General features: G+C 43.7%; 2 protein-coding genes and 1 long non-coding RNA gene across 4 annotated transcripts; 1 reads left to right on the top strand and 2 right to left on the bottom strand.

The window, feature by feature from the left end:
* Positions 1–1,618: 1,618 nt before the first annotated feature.
* On the bottom strand, positions 1,619–9,245 carry LOC120566955. The gene is made up of 4 exons (XR_005640493.1): positions 9,146–9,245; positions 4,486–4,616; positions 3,958–4,066; positions 1,619–1,993 (listed from the first exon to the last, which is right to left on the bottom strand). It is a non-coding gene; the product is annotated as an uncharacterized LOC120566955 (long non-coding RNA).
* si:ch211-168f7.5 lies at positions 1,935–14,569 on the top strand. The gene is made up of 4 exons (XM_039813682.1): positions 1,935–2,616; positions 9,171–9,390; positions 10,518–10,751; positions 11,014–14,569. The coding sequence occupies exons 1-4, from the start codon at positions 2,350–2,352 to the stop codon at positions 13,536–13,538; spliced, it is 3,246 nt and encodes a 1,081-aa protein (XP_039669616.1). The 5' UTR covers positions 1,935–2,349; the 3' UTR covers positions 13,539–14,569.
* Positions 14,570–14,637: 68 nt separating this feature from the next.
* ttc9c (tetratricopeptide repeat domain 9C) lies at positions 14,638–18,092 on the bottom strand. 2 transcript variants are annotated; one of them, XM_039813683.1, is made up of 4 exons: positions 17,958–18,092; positions 16,736–17,096; positions 15,663–15,845; positions 14,638–15,214 (listed from the first exon to the last, which is right to left on the bottom strand). In XM_039813683.1, exons 2-4 carry the CDS (start codon positions 17,073–17,075, stop codon positions 15,057–15,059), a joined length of 681 nt encoding a protein of 226 aa, XP_039669617.1. In that variant the 5' UTR covers positions 17,076–17,096; positions 17,958–18,092; the 3' UTR covers positions 14,638–15,056. The 2 variants fall into 2 exon arrangements, with proteins under 2 accessions (XP_039669617.1, XP_039669619.1); XM_039813685.1 differs by lacking the exon at positions 17,958–18,092 and adding an exon at positions 17,869–17,889.
* Positions 18,093–20,596: the final 2,504 nt, after the last annotated feature.

Genomic DNA, 20,596 nt, shown 5'->3' with positions numbered 1-20,596 from the left:
TTATACTGCACTATACTGCTGTCTTTCTAAGACTTTGTGCTCTCCACTGTCAATAAACCAGCAACTGAATGTACATAATAGTTTAACTCAGATAAGTCAAACATTTTGAGCCACCAAGCCTGTGGAAACATAACCAGGGATGATTCAATTCAATTCAATTCAATTCAATTTTATTTATAGTATCAAATCATAACATAAGTTATCTCGAGACACTTTACAGATAGAGTAGGTCTAGACCACACTCTATAATTTACAAAGCCCCAACAATTCCAACAATTCCAGTAATTCCCTCAAGAGCAAGCAGTGCGACAGTGGCGAGGAAAAACTCCCTCTTGGGAAGAAACCTCGGACAGACCCAGGCTCTTGGTAGGCGGTGTCTGACGAGCCGGTTGGATGAACAGTGGCGATAGTAGTCACATTAATAATGGAACAGTGACTGGATGTAGCGGGAAGCTGCAGGGTTCAGCAGGACGCAGCATGACATTGCAGGGCATCGCTGAGCTCAGCAGGGAGTGCAGCAGGACCACGGCGACAGCTGCAACCAAGATCTTGGTGCCAACGTTCTCCAAGGAAATACGCTGGGGGAAAAAAAAAGCATAAGGACTCCGGGGAAACTCCCCAGAAGCTAGGATTAGTAACAAGCATTTCTGGGACGGGCTGCACACAAATAGTAATAGTAATAGTAATAGTAATAGTAATAGTAATAGTAACAGTAATAGAAAGGGAGAGGAGAGAGCAGCTCAGTGTGTCAAAGGAAGGAAGTCCCCCGGCAGTCTAGGACTATAACAGCGTAACTATAACAGGTAACTAAGAGAGACAGGTCATAAGGAGAGGTAGCGTTTTCGGGCTTAGAACTCTCCCCCTGCCGGATCTGGCTTGGCTGGCCTGCCTCCCTCTACTTTGTTATGTATTATTAATCTAACAATTATGAAGAGAAGCAGTTGGGCCAGTTAGGTGAACACTGCAACTCCTCACTCCCTAACTATAAGCTTTGTCAAATAGGAGAGTTTTAAGTTCATTCTTGAATGAGGTGACAGTTTCTGCCCCCCGAACCCAGATCGGGAGCTGGTTCCATAGGAGAGGAGCCTGATAACTGATGATGCGCTGTTGTGGAAGAAGATCACCCTCTGCTGGTTGAAAGGTGGCACAAGAGCAAAGTGCACTGCACCAGTCTAACATGCAGAATAATACAGAAACATAATTGCCTAAATAATCCTCTTTTTTTTTTTATTGAAAACTGTATGCTTTTTTCTTACTTTTTTAAAACTTGTGGACAGTTGATATACAGATGATATTCATAAATGGTAGGACTTTAAGATTTAAGATTTTAAAAGAATATATGCAGTTGCTATTGATTCACTGCCCATGTGTCAACTAGTTTGTGGTAATTTGATTCATCACAATCACAACTTTATTTAGGATTATGCACCGTTTGAACACAATGTAAACTAAAATAAAAAAGTTTACATAAAACTACATTTTCACCCATTCCCTTGAAAAGGAAATTATGACATTGTATTTCTGCTGCAAACCTTTTTCACAGAAGACCTTATGTCTTGAAAAAGATTTGTTCCCTAAAGTTGAAAGTTAACTAAAGTTGGGGTTTGGGGGTGGGGGGGTGGGGGTGGCTGAGGGATCCTACTATATCCTCCATTTTCACATTAAAACTATTGTGTACAAAATGATAATATAGCGTACTACAGAGCCTGATGAGGTCACTTTGTAACCTCACTATGGGGACACTGTGGGAATGTGAGCATTTGTCCACTGGCATCCTGAACAGTGGAGTTGGATACTCAGGGGGATTTTTGCATACGTCCATTCGAAAAACTTCCCTGTCCAATCGGTGTGCAGCTCTGGTGCAGCGGCTCCTCCTCTCCTCTGCCTGCTCCCACATGTAACGCTATCACCCTCCGTCTGTCTTCTGCATTGTCTCATAGGGGACACAGCGTACAGGAGCGCAGCACCATGGTAACTCCACTGGACCGAGAAGCTTATAAGTGAAATTTAAAAAAAAGAGAGGATTGTGTCAACAGGAAATGAAGACATGGCTCGTTGATGTTCCCTCATACCGGTGGATTCATTAATTCTAGTCTTGTGCCAGTCAGCAGGGCTGTCCTGAAGCTGTAGGCTGTAGCTGCATGGCACGTTAGAGATGGTGATTATATTTCCCTTATCGCATTGATCCAAGCGACTAAGTAGGCTACTATGTTGCTATCGCTCGTCCGGACCTGTGTTGCTCTACCTGGAGCTGCACCGTAGCCAACTCGTTCGTCTCATCCATTGCACGGCAACTGAGCGGTGGTCGGCGGTGCGCCTTGGTTCCGCCTGCCGGGAACCCCGACGAGGATGGCCGGCCGCCGCGGCTGCGTGAACTCGCTCTGGTCGGGCACTGAGCGTGTCCGCATCGGAGAACGCCTCAACGCGACGCTGGCCGGCGTGCTGGAGCTGGAGCTGCTCAGGTGCAAACACCTGGAGATGGTGGACACCGCTCTGGAGCACCGAGCCTCCACTACCGCCAACGCCGAAGAACCACGGGCGGAGGAGGGGAGCGCAACCCCGGAGAGCGCCGCCTCGGAAGCCAAGCATGGCTCTGCGACATCCCGCAGGCAACAGGTCAGTCAGTGCGTCTGTCAGGGAGCTCTACATGACGAGATTATTAAATATGGATGCGGGGATGATGGTGATCTGCCAACAAGCCAGTCCCTCTGCGCCTCAGTAGACAGATTTTATCGCTGCTTGGCGGGGCATGGCTGTGCCGAGGGCTGAACACCCAACTGAGTGAGATGATGCCAGGGACCATCCAAGCATGCCCGATCATTTTCCAAAGCAGCAGTTTGTAACCGTCACATGGAGCAAATGTCATGGAGGTCAGGGTACCAGGACCAGCTCCTGTCTGGCTCTGTGCCCTGCCTCAAGGTTAGAAAGGATGATATGGTGGGATAGGCGTTAAAATCAGGTGCAGGCATTATCACACAAGCCAGCAACCAGACACTGCTGCAGTTTTTTTTGGCTCTGGTCGGTATGCTCATCAGCTGTAAAGGTCACTTTGGCATCCAGTTTGCATTCAAATCACTCTGATCACAATATGAAGGTAGACTCCATCACTGTAGGTCATCTGAGCTAAACTGTGCTATGTTGATCTTTTTTTGTGAAATCCTGAATGCTCCAGTGAACTGTGACTTTCTTCACAAAGGTTAGGATGGGTGATCTTCAAACACACACATAAAATTAATCCATTTCCAATCCTAGTGTTGAGAATGAGGGGAATGTGGGTTGACATGTAATACAAGAGGACAGGATGTGAACAGGTCCCATCCTGGAGGCCTAGATACTGGGGCTGTCTGGTCTCTTATTAGTGGACATGAACTACATTTGAACCAGTGAAGTCATCAAGATGAAAAAATCTGTTGTAAATGAGAGGATAAAGATGCCTGCGAGTGCATCCAGCAAGATTTTCCGGTTAGAAATGCGAGACTTAATACTAAAATGGTCACTGGCAAGACAATATTGAATCAATAGAGTTGAAAAAATGTGTTGATTAGTCAATTAGAGGATTGACAGCAACTATTTTGAAAAGGAATATATTTTGGTTTAGGAGTGAGCAATCTGAAGCTGTCGCCTTGGGCACTGGGAAACCGCGATGGGCATTTTTCTCTATTTTTTTGACATTTTATTAGACAAACTCAAGAAAATAATGGTTAGTTTCAGCTTCAGGAAATACAACAGCCTGTTATGTCCTTTTTTTATTTAAAGGGCACCAATTTTAAATATAACTGCTCCTTTCCACCACATCGACAGCCTTTTCTATGAAATAATACTCCTTCAAGCAGTGAAATTGCTCCTTAAGATCAAACTATCCTAAAAAAATTAATAGATTGACTTTTTTCTATGGACCTAATTCACTGCATTGTACAGAGAGTGTAGTTATGTGCGTGTTAGTCTGTCATGGATTACCTCGAGATCATTTCCAGATTTGACAAACCAGTGACAGGTTCGTGTTGTGTTCAGGGTCTCCTGGTGTTGGTAGTTATTCCACCTCAGATATTAAATCCTTTGCTGCATTCTGAGAAAGTAACCAACACTTCATCCTGATCACTTTGCACACAGTGTATTTACACTGTGAATATGTGTGCCTGATACTACTGTAATGAGCCGTATTAGTCAACAGCATGCAGCACATTAATACATGTACAAATGTTCTGTCTAAATCAGGCCACAGCTCAGGTCACCTTTTTGCAGAACAGTGTATTTATTTGACACAATAATTACATGCTTGCACTAAAGGGAAGATAATAATAATACAATCTGTTTTCATCAGTGCAGGGACAGAAATGTCAGTCCCATCTGAGGGCATCTGCATGGAAGTGTGGCTCATAATGTGCCGCCTTCCTCGCCACCCACCTCCCAACATCTCCTCTGTAGTTCTCCCCCATGGTGCTGAGATATCCCGTTGAGAGGCCAAGCAGCATTGCTCATTCTCACCTCTAAAGGGAGCTGCCAGTGTAGCAGAGCAGGCTGGCACTCTGCCCTCTGCCCGGGCCGACCTCCGCCAACACAAAAGATGCATAAATGGAGACAAATAGTTGTTCTTGTTGTTGCAAAAGTGACCACATCTAGTTTAAACAGAGAGAGCAAAGAAGAGAGAGCAGATGTTTATTTACTACCATCAATGGGGATGATTACTGTAAAAATGTCAACCCCAAACACATTCTGTTAATTTGACCTGGAATTCATTACTTACTGCTTTGACAAATGCAGGATGTTCTGCTTTTCAAAACGTAACTATTTTTGTGAGCTGAGGATTAGATGACTCACAACATAATGTGCTCTACTTTAACACCAGCTTTTTGCTCTACTTTAACACCAGCTTTGTTAATTTTTTTGTTTTGTTTTTGGAATTAAACTCTTGAAATGTGATTCACCTTTTCTCTCTAATAGCAGAGAGAGGGTAGGAGTTATGACTGTGCAAATCCATATTTGGCAGGTCTGGACTATGGCTGTATGGTGTCATCTGTGATGGAAAAATACAATTTAAAATTACATCTTTTCAACCTTGTGATGTGCTCCGGCATTTGTGACGCATGCAGGTTTTTGAAAGAAGTAATGACACCTCAAAAACAAGTGCTTCTTCAACATTGTTTGTGGAAAGCAAACGCATTTAGTTTGTATGAAATATGTTTCAATATCATAAATAATTCAGTTTTAGGGTTGCAAATCTGTTTTTATAAGTAGACCCAACTTTGATTTCCAAATTAAGTATTCTACATGTTTTGTATGAACTAGAAGTAGACTACTTGTTTGTAACATTTTAATCTTGTCACACTTTTTAGCAACTCTTCTTCTTGCCTTCAGAATCGGTGTCAAGGCCAAGTTGTTGAAACACTGATTCTTGCCGTTAAGCGTTCAAAAATAAAAAATCTCCTTACTGAAGACTGCATACAGAGGAAAGGAGTGGGGGAAGGCGTGTGCTGCAGAGCTTCCCTTACTTCAAAATTAGAAAATTAGTTGCCTTTTCTTGTTATCTTTGGGTTTTGGGCTGTTGATCGGACAAAACAAGGCATTTGATATCATTACCTTGATCATTTTCCACAGTTTTCTACTGTTTTATAGACCAAATGTCTAATCAATTATTAAATAGAATCATCGATTCTAAAGATAATAGTTGCAGCCATAATACACAGTATGTGTTTGTGTCTCTACACCATGCGCAGTGCTGTGTGCACTATTACTGAAGGCATCCTGTCTTGAAATTAGGTTTAGTATTGGAAAGCATCATCTTACATGGAGAGCCATTACCCTGACTTGTGGAGTGAGACAGCTTTTGTCTCTTGGTTCTTGCCTCGGGATCCTTTTTAAGCTCACTGGGAAAAAAACAAACTCTACTTTTTATGTGCAATGAAAGATTCACCTGAATGTTTCAGAAAAGGTGGAGAACATATCACTCCACTCGGCTGGCGAAGATGAAGATGCACAGCGTGGGCTGTCTTTATATTTCAATACCACATTAATAATGCATGAAACAATAAACACTGCTGTGTAGAACAAGCAAGAGCTTCTTCTCACCAAACACTCGCTCCTGTTTGACCAAATGACTCTGCCTCAACATGGCAACCGCTGCCATTTGTCTCGCTGTAATGACATAATGCACTTATTAAGAGGAGGTATGTTGCTTGTGCAGCTGCGATCGCCAGCATTATTGTCCAATCGACCCATACATTTTTTTTCATATTGTTCCAGAGGGGCTGTGCTGCTCCCTCACATGAAGCAATATCATATTACAAAGCTCTGAGCAGACCCCCACCCACTTGTCTGTCCTATGATTTGATCATGCAGGTCTGTGTAACATTATATTCTGTAATGTGCAGTGCATTATATTGTTGGAGGATTATATTGAGGAGATGGACATTTTTGCATATATATCCTGTATACATATACATTCAAGGGACTTTTTAAAGGGTTACTTAATATCTTTAAATAGACTTAAGTTGAGGCAGAATGATAAAACCTATGTTCTTTTATGGCAGTAAGAAGAATTTGCAGTGAGTGGGAATTAGCGGCAGAACAGACAACAGTTCATACATGCGAGCGAGAGTCACAACAAGCCTGGATTGTGTATCCTCAGGCTGAGTTAAACATTTCGCCGAGCCTGTTGTAGTGTTGTGGTTCTGTGTGGGAGGAGAAGCGAGCGAGAGTTAGAGAGCGAGCAGCTGTAGCTATGGTGAGCACGGGGCGGCAGGCTCGAAGGATATTACAGAAGTGGGGGTTTATTTTGTCAAGGGGAGTGTGGGGGAGGTGGGGGTCCTTCAAGATGCCCTTCTCTCTCACCCGGCAACCGCTCACCCACTCCCCACCTCACCCTCCCTTTACCGCCTTCACTCACTCAGTGACTCACTCTCTTATTTCTCTGTCTCTTTTTTGGTCCCTCTCACTCAATTCAACTTTTATTTTTTGGTCACCCACTCGCCTCGACTCACTTTAAACTCCCTTGGAAGTAAAAAAAAAACAAAACAAAGGAAAAAACCCCAAAAGGGGACAGGAGTGACTGGAAGCACCTAATTCACACAGCAAAAGGGGAAGAAAGCCTACAACAGGTCAAAGTCTGTAACTCTTTCTCCCACTTCTTTTCCTTCCATCCCTTTTTTCTCCTCACTCCATCCCCCTTCCCTTCTGCCGCTCCGGCTGCTCTTTGTTACGTCATCTGTCTTCTCCCATTATCTTCTGAATCCCACCCCTCTCTCCTGTCACCCCAGCAGTGAGTCACTACCTGTATTGTTTCCTCAGTAACAAGAGGATTGATCAGTGCCACTCACAGTGTTCTGTTGTCTGGGCTCGATCAGTCAAATGCAGGGGCTCCTCTTGGCTGCTGTCCTGGAGGGGTAGGGGATTTGTAGGATAATTGGAGGAGGGGTTTCTCCACCAAGCGCTTACTAATCTAGCAAATGGAGGCACTTTGCTTTACTTAACTGTGTGTGTGTGTCTGTGTGTGTCTGTTCCGGTAAACGGTGTGACGTCACCAGAGCGTGTCTGGTAAATGATATAATAGATGTACATACATGTCTTTTCACACTGGTCTAACTGTGTCTCTACTCTCACAAAAACAAGCGGTGCCAATGAGTTGTGTGTTTAAAGCAGTGGCTTTATTGTTAGTGGTGTAAAGTAACTTAGTACATTTACTCAAGTACTGTACTTAAGTACAGTTTTGAGGTACTTGTACTTTACTTAAAGCTATAGTGTGTAGTTTCTGTCTCCCCCATGAGGAATTCTAAGTAATGACAACATCCCTGTCGCCGCATCCACATGACTGAAGCCTTCTGTGATTTAAAAAAAACAAAAAAAAAAACATGATGGACTCTTCAGAATAGGTAATTCTCTTCACTCGAGTTTCTGCACGCGAAAGTCGCCGGATGACACAATCTTCTGAACATAGTCATACTGAGGGAGTTTTGTGGAGCTGATAGTCTTAATTAGCTTTGTAGCAACTCATTTGGCAACGGCTTGAATGTAACAGACGTTCATTAATAATTTTACTCCACTACTTTTATCTGAAGAGTTTACATAAAAAAAGATGTGTGTGTGTGTGTGTGTGTGTGTGTGTGTGTGTGTGTGTGTGTGTGTGTGTGTGTGTGTGTGTGTGTGTGTGTGTGTGTGTGTGTGTGTGTGTGTGTGTGTGTGTGTGTGTGTGTGTGTGTGTGTGTGTGTGTGTGTGTGTGTGTTTTATAAAATACAATAAATTGTTAAAGATTAAATCAGGGGTTCCCGACCTTTTGTCTTATGACCCCTACAGGGCACCCTGGTCCAACACTTATTGATGAGATTTAATAAGCGGTGAGAAGTACCAGTATATGAAAACAATGCTTCTTCAGTATTGTTTGTGGGAAGAAAATACATTTAATTTGCATAAATATGTTTCAATATTATAAATAATATAGTTTGGGGGCATGCTATCTGTTTTTATAAATAGACCCAGCTTTGATTTTCAAATGAAGTATTCTGAATGTGTTGTATAATCTACAAGAGAACATTTTTTTCACACTTTTCAGCAACTCTTCTTGCATTCAGGATGGGTGTTGAGGTCGAGGTAGTGAAATGGTGATTGTTGCAGCAGTTCATGGTTAATGCTGCAAACCTCTAGGCTGTCTTAAAATTTTAAGATAATTTAATAATAGGTGGGAGGTACCAGTATATGAGGGACAGCTCTTAGTATATGATCGTTGTGCTTGAACATCTAGAGAACTATGCCCACCAAAATGTACATTTCACAGAGGTGAAATTCCCTTCCAAACAAGCCCTGTCTACACTGTGTATCATAATGAGTAATTCCTGTTATTACAACCATTGGATGGTCATATCTTTATCAAATTAGACCAAATATCATCTCGGTAATTTGGCCACTGTAATGATGTTATAGCTTAAATGTTGTCATTTTTCTGTATGGCCGTAAATGCTGATTTGTTTCTGCACTTATTTGATTCTTGTAATTTGGTAAAATGATCTACACATGTTTTTACTTGGTTGGCCTTTTTATCCACATCACCAAACATTTTATTTCCCCAGACAAATATGTATGCATATAATCCTAGTTACAGTATTTAGATATTGTAGTCAAAGATATTTGACTTTGTCAATATTGGTCAGCCCTCACCTGTCGCATGTTTTGTTTTTATCAGGTGCCGTCTCTCTCAGATATAGTGGTATTGCCCTGTCAGAGCAGCTCAGAGGATTGTGGCAGTAATTCAGGGGATGGGACAGTCCACTTCTCATCTGGCAGGGGGAGTAACTCACGCTGGTCTACTCTGTCCTGGGACGCCCCCTCTGACCTGCTCTCTCCACCAACACCAGACCCCAGTGGAACGGTCCATCTGGACTGTGACTCCAGACCTAGTTCAGGTAAACACACACACACACACACACACACACACACACACACACACACACACACACACACACACACACACACACACACACACACACACACACACACACACACACACACACACACACACACACACACACACAGAGTGGTCAACAGTGTGTGGTCCACAGCACTGACCTGAACAGTAACCAACGCAGTTTGTCACCGTCTGATATCACTACAGCTCACCTTGTGTAAGAGAAGTCCCATTAACCATTAACCGGGTTCCTTTTTTACTTTTGTTTACTTGCTCTTACTCTGGGACTTGGCACTGACTCTCTCTCTCTTTCTCTGTCAACTTTTCAGCCTTTCTTGCCAAACTCTTATCCACTCCCACTGTAACTGTGGTCTCTGTATCACTGCACCCAACTCAGACATTCCTCTCCCTGCTTTGCACTCATGTATGCCTTCTTTTATACTATTTTAAGTGATTCAACTCAAACCAGAAAGATTATTTTAGATTATTTTAAGTTTGAAGTTAGTTTCATGCCTTATATTTATTATATAATGTAGATTTGTGTGATATTTTTTAAGCTACTGTAAGTGTTTACAGCTGTTTTTGCACTGCAGTACCTTCATGTTACTTGTTAGTCAAACAGTGGATCCAGTACTGTGATGCCTTTCTCCTGGAATTTATGTTACTGAAGTTTGAGTTTCTGTAGGTGACGTCTTTGTTTAGCTAAGTAAGTTTTTACTGACATTACTGTCTTTATATACATCCAAACAACACTAACCCTTTTGTTCCAGAAAACATTATTTCCTTTTTCAAGAAAGACCTACCAAAGACTTTATGAAACTGCAAGCAACATGTGTATGAAATTGATGTTTTATTTTTTTTTTTCTACTGTTTTTAAATTAAATGTAACCTAAAAAAAAAAAATAACGTCAGTAACAGCACAAAATAGGAGTCGGCTAAGGAATAAGTACAACCCCTAATTTATAGAATTAATAAGAAATACAAATGAAACAATGGTCTTTAGGCACCCCTGTTTCCTGGCCTTCATCATTGGCGCCCCTGAGTATTATAGAAAATGATTGGATATTGTCGCTTAGAATTTAGCATACAGATACATTCTGAATTTATTTTCCTCTCTTCCTCAAGGTTTCTATTCAGTAAGCGGGAGCTCGCTCTCAGACTCTTGCTACTCTGTGTCCAGTGACGCTGCTCAGGGGGTATCGGTGCCACCGGCCAGACCCCTGAAGCTGTGGGAGCAGGTCCCTCTGTCCTCTGACAACACTGACATCCTGTGGTCAGAAGGTGCAGTGGAGCAACAGCAGCCTGCACTGCAGAGCAGCCAGGAAGATGCTGAACCAACAGAAGGGACACCAGCTTCAGGTGAGCTGGACAATAGATCCATATCATGTAATGGATCCATGTCATGTAAATCCATCCGTGTAAATATGACTTTGCAGCAGTCAGCTGAAGCTGGTTCAAAAAGGTCAACTGAAGACGGTTCAAAAAGGTCAACTGAAGACGGTTCAAAGCAGTGCTCTGGCTATAAACATCAGTGGAGCTCTGGAAAGAGATTAATGTATAAATATTATGGAATAATGACCTAAAATAATAAAAAATGTTCTTCTTCTCTCGTCTCTTACAGTCCAAAGTGACATTGAAGCAGCCAGTCTGAGCTTTCTGTCTGACCTCTGCTCAGGACTCAGTGACTCCCTGATTTCTTCCCTCATCCCGCTTTTCGACCCCACCTCCTCCCTCCATCCAAACCCCCAGCTGGACCCTCGCTACTGCACCGACCTGGTGTCCCGTCGGACCAAAGAGGTGTACCCCTACCCAAGCCCGCTGCATGCCGTCGCCCTCCAGAGCCCCCTCTTCACCTCCCAGAGCCAAGAGAAATCGGCCTCTCCAAGCCCTGAAGGACCCCAACTAGATGAACCACAAGAGTCCAACGCTGATCCAACTCTGCCTCACCAGCCCCAGCAGCCCCCTGGCCAAGCTTCTTTCACCCAGCTGGAGCAATACATCTCTCGACTGGCTCGCCAGTACTACAGCCGGGTAACCTCCTCCACTTCCGATTTCACTTCAGCTGCCACCCCTGGTCAAGTCAGGCACAGAGGCCTTGGTACCCCTGGCAAAAGTCACGGTTCGACCCAGTCCCTTTCTGCCTTTGAGAGCCGCAGTACACCCTCCACCCTGCCAGGGGGCAGCATCACTCCCTGTAAGTCACTGCTGGGAAACTCTGCCAGAATCAGCCTCAGCACCAGTGGAAAAAAAGCTACTAGAAATTCAATCAACCTGGGTAACCTTCCTTCAGCAACCGGAGAGGACTTGAACATAAATCTGCATCTCAACCTCAACTTGAACCTGACTCCTGGTTTAAATTCTAGCCGGGGACTGGTGGACAATCCCAAAAATGGCAGCTGTGGAGCTTTGAGGAGCGATATTTCTTCAACTTCCACGGCCTCTGCTACATCACTCTCCTCCACTACACCCACCCCAGCAGTTAGGGCTCGCCCTCGCATTTCAACATGTCCAAGCAGCCTGAGCCACCGCAGTTCCCTGGAGGTCACTTCAGGGTCTGGACCCACTTCTGGATTTGGGTCATCTGTATTCTGTCGCTCAGTAGACTGGAGCAGCGGTGCTCCACCTGAGACTGGGCCATCAGTGTTTGGTTCAAACTCTGGATCAGCTCCAGGGTCTCAGCGCAGTAGTTTGATCCAAGAGTCCAGCTCCAGTCCCAAGCTGAGTGAAGACTCCCCCATGGTGGGGGAGATCTCACGCCTCTCTGGCCTCTCTAGGGCTGTTGTGGTGGGATTGATGGAACAAGGTGTGGAGCTGGATATTGACTGCTTCCAAACGGATCCGGCAGGTGAGGTGAGGGGTCACAGTAAAACCCACCTGAAAGCCCAGACAGATCATTTACATGATTATACTAGACTAACCGACCTTAATCCCCAGAGACCCATACAGCTGTCTCTCAGTGTCACCCATTCTCCACAGTCTCAGTCTAGCCTCACCCCTCCTCTCTCACACTCCAGCAGCCCCATACACCCCTATCAGTCCATCCATATTCCCTCTTCCCACTATTCCTCACAATGCCACTACCAGCAGATCCCTTCGCCGTCTGACCTTCCCTCTTCCACTGCCTCCTCCCCTGCCTCCCACCCCACCACCAGGGGCCGTTCCCCTCCCCGGCCTCTCCAGCCATCCCCTCTGGGTGCCACCCCGCTCTCTGTTTTCCGACGGGATGCACCCTTCCAGTGCTCCCTGCCTCGCACCAATACAAGGAGCTCTCCTTTGGAGCATGGCGGTATCCAACCAAGGGGTGGCTCACTTCGGCAGAGTGGGGGTAGTGGTGGGTGTAAGAGGGTAGAAGGAGAGGGGCTTTATAGAGGAAAGCATGCCTCCCACAAGCTGATCCGGGCAGCCACAGTAAGCAGCTATGCTAAGAGAGAGGACCATAGCTCTGCTTGGGCTGGGGAGCAGGAGAGGGAGCGATCATCAGCCCAGACGCCCAGGAGGACCTCCAAAAAACTCTGGAGGGGCTTTGAGGGACGCATCTGGAGCAAAGAGTCCGAAAGCGAAAGAGAGGAGATGGACAGAGCTGAGTACGGCTATGGATGGAGGAGGAACAGCATTGGAAGCTGGAGGAGGGAGCATCGAAAGATGAAGGCTTCATCTAGCAATAATGACAGAAGGCCAAAAGTAGAGAACTCCCCCATCTTCTCAAAGAAAAGAGGGAAGGAAGATGGGGAAAGACGCAGCACCAGCCTCAGGCTTTCCAGGAGGGCTTTGTTCAGGAGTGAGTCCCAAGGCTTGCTGGTGTCTCGTAACATCGGCGAGGAGCCCACAGAGCGGGCACACTGGGTCTCCTCATTAGATGTGGGGCAAAGTAGCATGGGCCACAGCAAAGACGAGGGCATCAGACTGCTGAGAGCAAAGGAGGAAGACAAACGCCTGTCCTCCACCGCCAGCCTCTTTAACCTCTCTCGCTCTCAGAGCCTGGAAGGCAGCTGCCATTCCCTCTCCCCTCTCTCCTCCCCTTCCTTCTCTCCATCCCCTCCTTCACGGATGTCCCTACAGCGCTCTCGATCACTGAGGGACTTGGGGAGGAGAGTGTTTGGCTCCATGAGGTCCCTGAGTCTCAAACGGAAGCCATCCAAGAAGTGACACATGTACAATAAATAACCATCACAGTATATGCATTTTCCACGTTAAGTTCAAAACACCAGTGATTGATGATTGGTTGGTATTATATTTCATGTAAAAGGAAGTGCCATCATTTTAAACTTTCAAAGACGTAATGATTGATTAGACAGATACACTGGTTTTATAATACTGGCCATAAGATATCTTCCAGTCCTTTTAATCCACTACCAATATGATGGAAGTTCCTCTCAGGCACATAGTCTGTAAAAAGCTATTCATTTTGCTCTTGGCTCACATCATTCATCTTAGTAATGTTTTTGTACATTTTTAAAGACACTCTTTTTATAGCCTCACAAAAAAACTACATAACGTCTGTCGAATTTCTTCAAATAGGTTCTGCAGCATACAGTGCATTGCAGCCAATCAATTTCGCTGCCTCCCAAATTCTTTCCTCTTTGACAATGCATTAATTGTGCACCCTACAGTAGCAAGCAAGAGTGCTGTAGGGTGCAGCATGACCCACAGCGAAATGTCAGTGAAGAAAACTTATGTGACAACTTCATATAAGGGTGAATAATTCCTTTTAGGAGCTGGAAAGAACTACAAACCTTTTAAACATTTTATTAGTGTGGGTTTCAAGGGAATTTTTCAGTGTGCTGTTTCAAAGGATTTAACATCTCAACAGAACTTTATTCTGGGCTAAAAGTAGCCCAATTTAAAGATATTGAATATGAACTCCTATTGGCTATAAGTAGAATAATCCTGTAACCATGTATGAATGTGTATAATGTACACTCCCCTTCTGCATGCTGCTCTGTGACTTGTTCAGTGATTATAGCTATTGTGAGAATGTGATAATCTGTTTATGGGCAACACTGCCTCTGAAGTACAATCATATTGGCCAGATAATGACCAAAACCAAGCAAATACTCTTTAACTTGATATTGTGCTCAGGATTTTCAAATATTGAATGATTAAAATATTGAAGTTATTGGAGACAAAATGTGGCTTATCATGGCTTACAATTAATAAAAGAAATATGTATAACTAAACGTGTACTCTGCCTGAAATACCTGTATTATATACACTATTACAATCAAATGAGTTTAAAAAGACATCAGAGCTTGGATGTTATTTATAAAAAAATATTTTACTTGAAAACTCACATAATCAACATTCACAGCACTGACCAGACACCTGTAATCATGAAGGCATAATCAGTAGTGCATGACGAGTCTCATTTTAGCTTTCAGTGGCATTTTTCTGAAATATCCAAACTGAAATACAGCTCTGCTTCTGTGTTGCTAGGAAACTAACTTTCCCATCCTCTTCTTTCTATTTTCAGCAGTGACATCTTTAGTTTCCTATTGACTGCTTCCCAGTAGTCTGTATAATTACAGTTCTTACTTTCCTATTCTCACCTAAAGGAGACAAAGCAACATTATTCAAGATGTGTCAACATTCTTCAGTTGGTGATCAGTTGAGGATCAACACGCTCTCTCAGTTTGAGGCTTCATTTGGTGGGTTGAGCTGGCAGGCTCAAACTCCTTCACCAGCTCTGTTGGTTTGGTTAATCCCTTCTCCGGAGCTGCTCTTCAGGCTGGTGGAAAACATGCCTCGGTACATGGCCCTCTCTTTTTGCAACTCTTGATTCAGTTTTTCCTCAGCCCTCTGCAGATGTTTCCTAACATTGGCATCTGAGACGGAATAATATAGAACTTTTATTTTGGAAAGGCATACTTTCCTTTATCCCACAGGTGAATGTTAGGAAAGAATATACAGGATATATTCAATACTAGAGACAATACATTCTCACAAATTCTGCCAGCTAACTCTTAGCAACAAAGCGAATTTCCCAAAATGTCAAACTATTTCTTGAAGGTAATAAATAACATTTCAGAGACAAAAGCATCTTGACAAATCAAAAAAGGGCATTTTACTATTTTAAGTGGTTATCAAATATGAAACCGAATATATACATTAACTGTCCAGAGAAGGAAGTCTCACAAATAAGAACCAATGGGAACTACGTACTGATTGGAGATAAATATCCATCTAAAATGATTTGTGAAAACATAACATACATATTGACATATTGGCCTAAGCCTGCTGTGGATGACCCTGATGTGCTGGCTCTTTTCTTACCATTAGGCTGCTCTCTGCAGGCCTGGGTGAGGTATTGTTTGGCAGTCTGTGCATCTCCCATCTCCAGAGTGGCTACTCCTGCCCTGTACATTGCTTTGACATCACCTGGTCGCCACTTCAGCACCCGCAGGCTGTAGTCCAGCACACGAGAATAGTCAACCCTCTGTCTCTGCAGCAAACAGGCTGAAAGAAATATTTGTACATTTTTAACACTGTACATACTGTACTCAGCTGCCAATTTCCCTTGTAATGCAATCAATGAAAAAGCTCTCTCAAGCCCGAGACACACCAAGCTGATAATAGGCTGTTGGACAGTCTGGCGAGGTCAGTGACTCGAGTCTGTTCAGTGTGTTCCGTGCCGTCGTCCGTCTGAGGGGCTGTCGGCCTTCATTTTGGCCGACCTGACACGTTCAGTCGGAGGCAGGGCAGTCAGGACTCACCCGGAAATGGCGAGCGGAATGAGCGTGACTAGAGTCTCTCAAAATCTGATGAAAATCTTTTAAACTGACCTTTGTTGAGCTGAAAGGAAGACAGATTCAGCAACTGCATGGCCTATTTCTCTCTTAAAATGTTTTCAGAAACATGTTTCAGTGAACTATTTTACTACAATATCAGATCGTATTCTGAACGACCCGCCATGACAGTCTGGCTTTGAATTTCTGGAGAAAACAAACCCATGTGACGGGTTCTTAAGTCGCATTACGTTTCTTAAGTCGGTGTCGCCTCAGTGTGTTCCGAGGCAGTTTTTTGGACCTCGGGGACCCGACTGATCATTCCGACTGGCTTTTCTGTCGACGGTCGGCCGTCTGGTTGGTGTGTCTCGGCTATCATAAAGGAAGTCACCTCTTTGGAGCGTCACTGAATTGCAGAGGGATTTGTTGGTCGGGCATTTTCACATTGAAATGATTATTATGACTCCATATAAAACTAGTAACTACATGGAACAACTTAACTTATACTCTGAATAGTTTTTTGAAGAGCTACTACTTTAATAGATTTTAACAGATATATTTAAGTCAAAGCTAGTACTCTTTCCCCCCCTGTACTTTGCATAGTTGTGATGTTTTATCTACCAGCTAAGTTGTTGTAGCAGTCCACTTGTGTGTTTCTCAGAAAAGCCTCCTGTTCAGGTGCGAGAGCAGGTATCTCAGGTCCAAACCCTTTCACTGACGCCATCACATCAGAGTCGAGGCCTCTGAGAACCAGCAGAGCTCGGTGATAACGCCCGATGGCTGGGCGAATGTTTTTCTCCCTGTAGAGAGCATTCCCTTCCGTTTTCATTTGGGCTGCTTCCTCTAGTAAAGTCCAAACCGGCTTTGCAGAGGTCTGTTGGTGTCCAGAAAAGCTTGGTTCTGCTGCTGCTGCTGCTGCTCCCCTCACATCCAGACTCTCATCTCTTCTCCCAGCCTCCATTTCTGCAGGAGAGCTAGTTAGCTGTTGAGATCAATATACAAATACTGGTTTAAGTGACCTTTATAATAGGCACTGGTTTTACACGTCAAAGTCTCCCAACTTTATGGAAGTGTAATAATTGCTGGGATGCCCCTTTAAATTGGATATCTGACAGATTTACCAATCCACATTAAATACCAAGTTAGTCATTGTCATTATGAAACAGATAACGTTACAGAACAATATAATGAAATTTAGTAAAATGTATTTTGGTGTAGACGTCTTCAATCCACAAGCAGTTCTGCACTGTATGAGGTGCACGCTGGTTTCAGCAATTACCCAGAGTTTAATGGAAGACAAGATAAGTGGGGTAACGTTAACGTCTGACTATTTCCATGCTAACGTTAGATAACTAATCTCTGCGTCGACCTGCCTCTCTGGTAAGTTAAGTTTCGTATTGATGTCTGAGAGAATTTCGTTAATATTGCAGTTTACTGGGTTTGTGTATCAGCACTTTGAGGACACGTAACGTTAAATGCAGAGCAGCGCTGGAGATATCGTTAGGTCTGCCAATGCGAGATTGTCATTAATGGCATTGCTAAGAAAAGTTAGCCTCTTTCGACACGCTTTTGAGTCAAAACTCGGGTTCGGCTAGGAAGCAGAAGTCATGATTAGAAAACTGCATTTTGTACAATTTAAACTGACTTTAACGAACGTCCAGTACCGTTTCAGCAGATCGTTAACGGTTTTTAGCTTAAGTTACAGCTAACCTTGCTAGCAAAGTTAATGTACCATGCTAACTTCACATACTCACACACTAGCTAACGCTCATTCTGTTCAATTGAAGATCTCTACACATTTTAACGGTTTGGTACATTAAAGCGCGATGGATAAATTGTTCACCTTATACGCCACTGATAAGATAATCAGCGGACAGCTACTTCTTGCAGTCGACAATCATTCTGCTGCTATAACGTACAAGCGCTTCCTTGTTTTCTTAAGAAGTGGTCAAAACTTCAACTTCACGCAGCGTTACTGCCTCAACAAGGCCGAACCAGGAATTACCATGGATGTATTAAGAGACTACCAGTACATAAACACAAAATATGCTCTGTCTTTCCTTGGGTTATGTCTGTGCACTATAAACAAACTGAACTTTACGTTAGATGTTAAACACACCTTACCTGAAAACCCGTTAGCTAAGTGGGGCAACTACATACCCATATAAGGTGCTGTACACTATAAAATCAGACATAGGCCTAATACCTAATTCAACTTGTATGGCAAACAATAATGGTATGCAGGTGGACAAATACTTGCTTCCATCCTGCTAAATGCAGGCCCAGGGTGTAGATGTCACAACAAAAGGGAGGGAGGTGTAGGTCTATAGATTTATCCAGCAATTGCATTCATCCCATATTTGACTGTACATTTATAGGAAGTTTCACATTTAAATTTATTTATCTTATTAGGGCATTTATTGATTGTAGTTCAACATAAAATTACACCAGTATCATGTACCAGTAACAAAAGTCAACAGGCTCATTTAATCAAAACCCACTGAAATAGAAATGAAGCTCAGCGTAAATTCTTAAAGGAAGACTTCATATACCTTTTCCATCACTCATAATGATCAGCTGGTTCATGGTATGTCACTTGTCAGTAATAACAAAGAATTTCTAATATATCAAGAAGTGCCACTCCCTCGTTACTTCCGGCTTCTGAACTGGTTGCAGTTCCACCAGAGTTCCATAAAGGGGGCGCTCACAGGCCAGTGCAGAATGAATGGGGCTCTATGGAGCTATACCCCTCAAAACCCACTTTTCTCAGGATATCATTTTTTGTCTAGTAATATGAATGTTGCATTCAAAAGGGGAGGCTAAGAAAATACACACTGCTGTGTCTTAGATTTTTTTAAAGTCGCTTTTGAAATGTCTATGACGTCATACATATATACAGCCAGAGATACTGCTTTACGGCAAGCTCTGAGTCGCTTCCTTTGTTCTCTCGAGGCATCGACAACACAGCTAACAAGTAAGGCTCTCCCTGTTAATACCATTGACATATATATAATGGACCAATAGACCCCGTTGCTCTGGACGGAGACCAGTGAAGGCTATTAGAAGCACTTTTCCGGTGATGGCCAGCTTTACTGCGCAGCCTCCAACTGACAGAGACAACGTAAATGTGACGTGAGCAACGTGTCTGAAAGTTGTAAGTCTTCTTGTAGCTGTGCCAAGAGAAATCTCAGTCATTCCCAATCTTACAGAGACGGAGAGTGTAGGTATATGTAAGGAGATAACATAGGCACAGGCTAATTATTGCTAACTAACATGCTAGTTAACATTAGTAATTAAACCTAAACAGCTAACGTAAGTCGAAACTGCCTGCGAGCTTCTCCTGTACTATACGGTAATTCCTCTACTGTGCGACAGTAAGTCACTTGGTTATGACACAATCGTTAGCCTATTTTTACAAAGACGTCTGCTACGGAGCCATAACGTGAGATACAAGGTCATGGAGCCTTTTATACGTTGTCGTGTTTCTTTAGAACTAAACAATGGACAAATAGTCTTTAAACGCTGAAGATGTAAAGTTATTCGCAGTCAAGTGACGTAAAAAAAAATGGCGGTCAGCGGAATGCTAACGGGAGGTGATGGCCAGGTAGCAACAAAATGGCGCCATAGATGGCTCGAGTTCTGAAGCGAAGCTTACCCCCTTGGTTAATACATGTGCTAGAAAGAGGTTTGCTGATGTTTTAAAGACCACACCGAAATATTCACTCTGATATTCAGGCTCTGCTTCGGATGCCGTCAAGCGGGATCTCCGATCGTAATCACTCCTTCACTGACCAATCAGCATTCATTAGCAGAATGCTAGCGTGTTATGGGCTACAACGACTCACCCTGTAAGAAATCAAAAGGACATAAGTACTCATTCATTCAACTTTCGACCTATAACCCATGTTGAACTTGCAAAAACTACAATCAAATCTGAGGTTTCTCAACCACAATCAGGCGAAAGAGACAAATTTAGCCGTCTAGCTCCATAGAGTCCCATTCATTTTGCACTGGACCGCGATCACCCCCAGTGGAACTATGGTGGAACTGCAACCAAAATCCGGTACAATGGGGCTGAATAGGGAGTGGAACGGCTTTCCGTAGACCGGCTTTGGTAGTAATCAGAGCAGCTGTGTCGTTGTTAGTTAAACCAATCAGGGTCGGCCATTTGTCACGAGCCTATCACAGCATGACCTCCTGCTTTAAATCTGCTCTCTCTTCCGTGGTTGGCAGTTGTCGTTTCAGGTAAGTTAGTGCTTCTGCCACCGGTGGTCACGCCCTCAGACCTGGGTTCGTCTGTGCTTGGCTGTCGATGGTTCCTCTGCTCATTCACCACCACCAGTGTCTGGACTCCATCGGGGGATATGTTTGGGTTTCCTTAAACCCTTTAGGACATTTGGGTTCGATAGAGTCCAATCTCCAGAGACTTGTACATTTACATGTTTGTCTGTACATGAAATATGTTCATAATTGCAAGGAAGT

Source organism: Perca fluviatilis, chromosome 10 (genome assembly GCF_010015445.1).
Source record: "Perca fluviatilis chromosome 10, GENO_Pfluv_1.0, whole genome shotgun sequence".
In the NCBI taxonomy this organism is placed as follows: domain Eukaryota; kingdom Metazoa; phylum Chordata; class Actinopteri; order Perciformes; family Percidae; genus Perca; species Perca fluviatilis.
The sequence above is the reverse complement of the archived record's forward strand: the minus strand, read 5'-3'. Positions and strand labels throughout refer to the sequence as shown.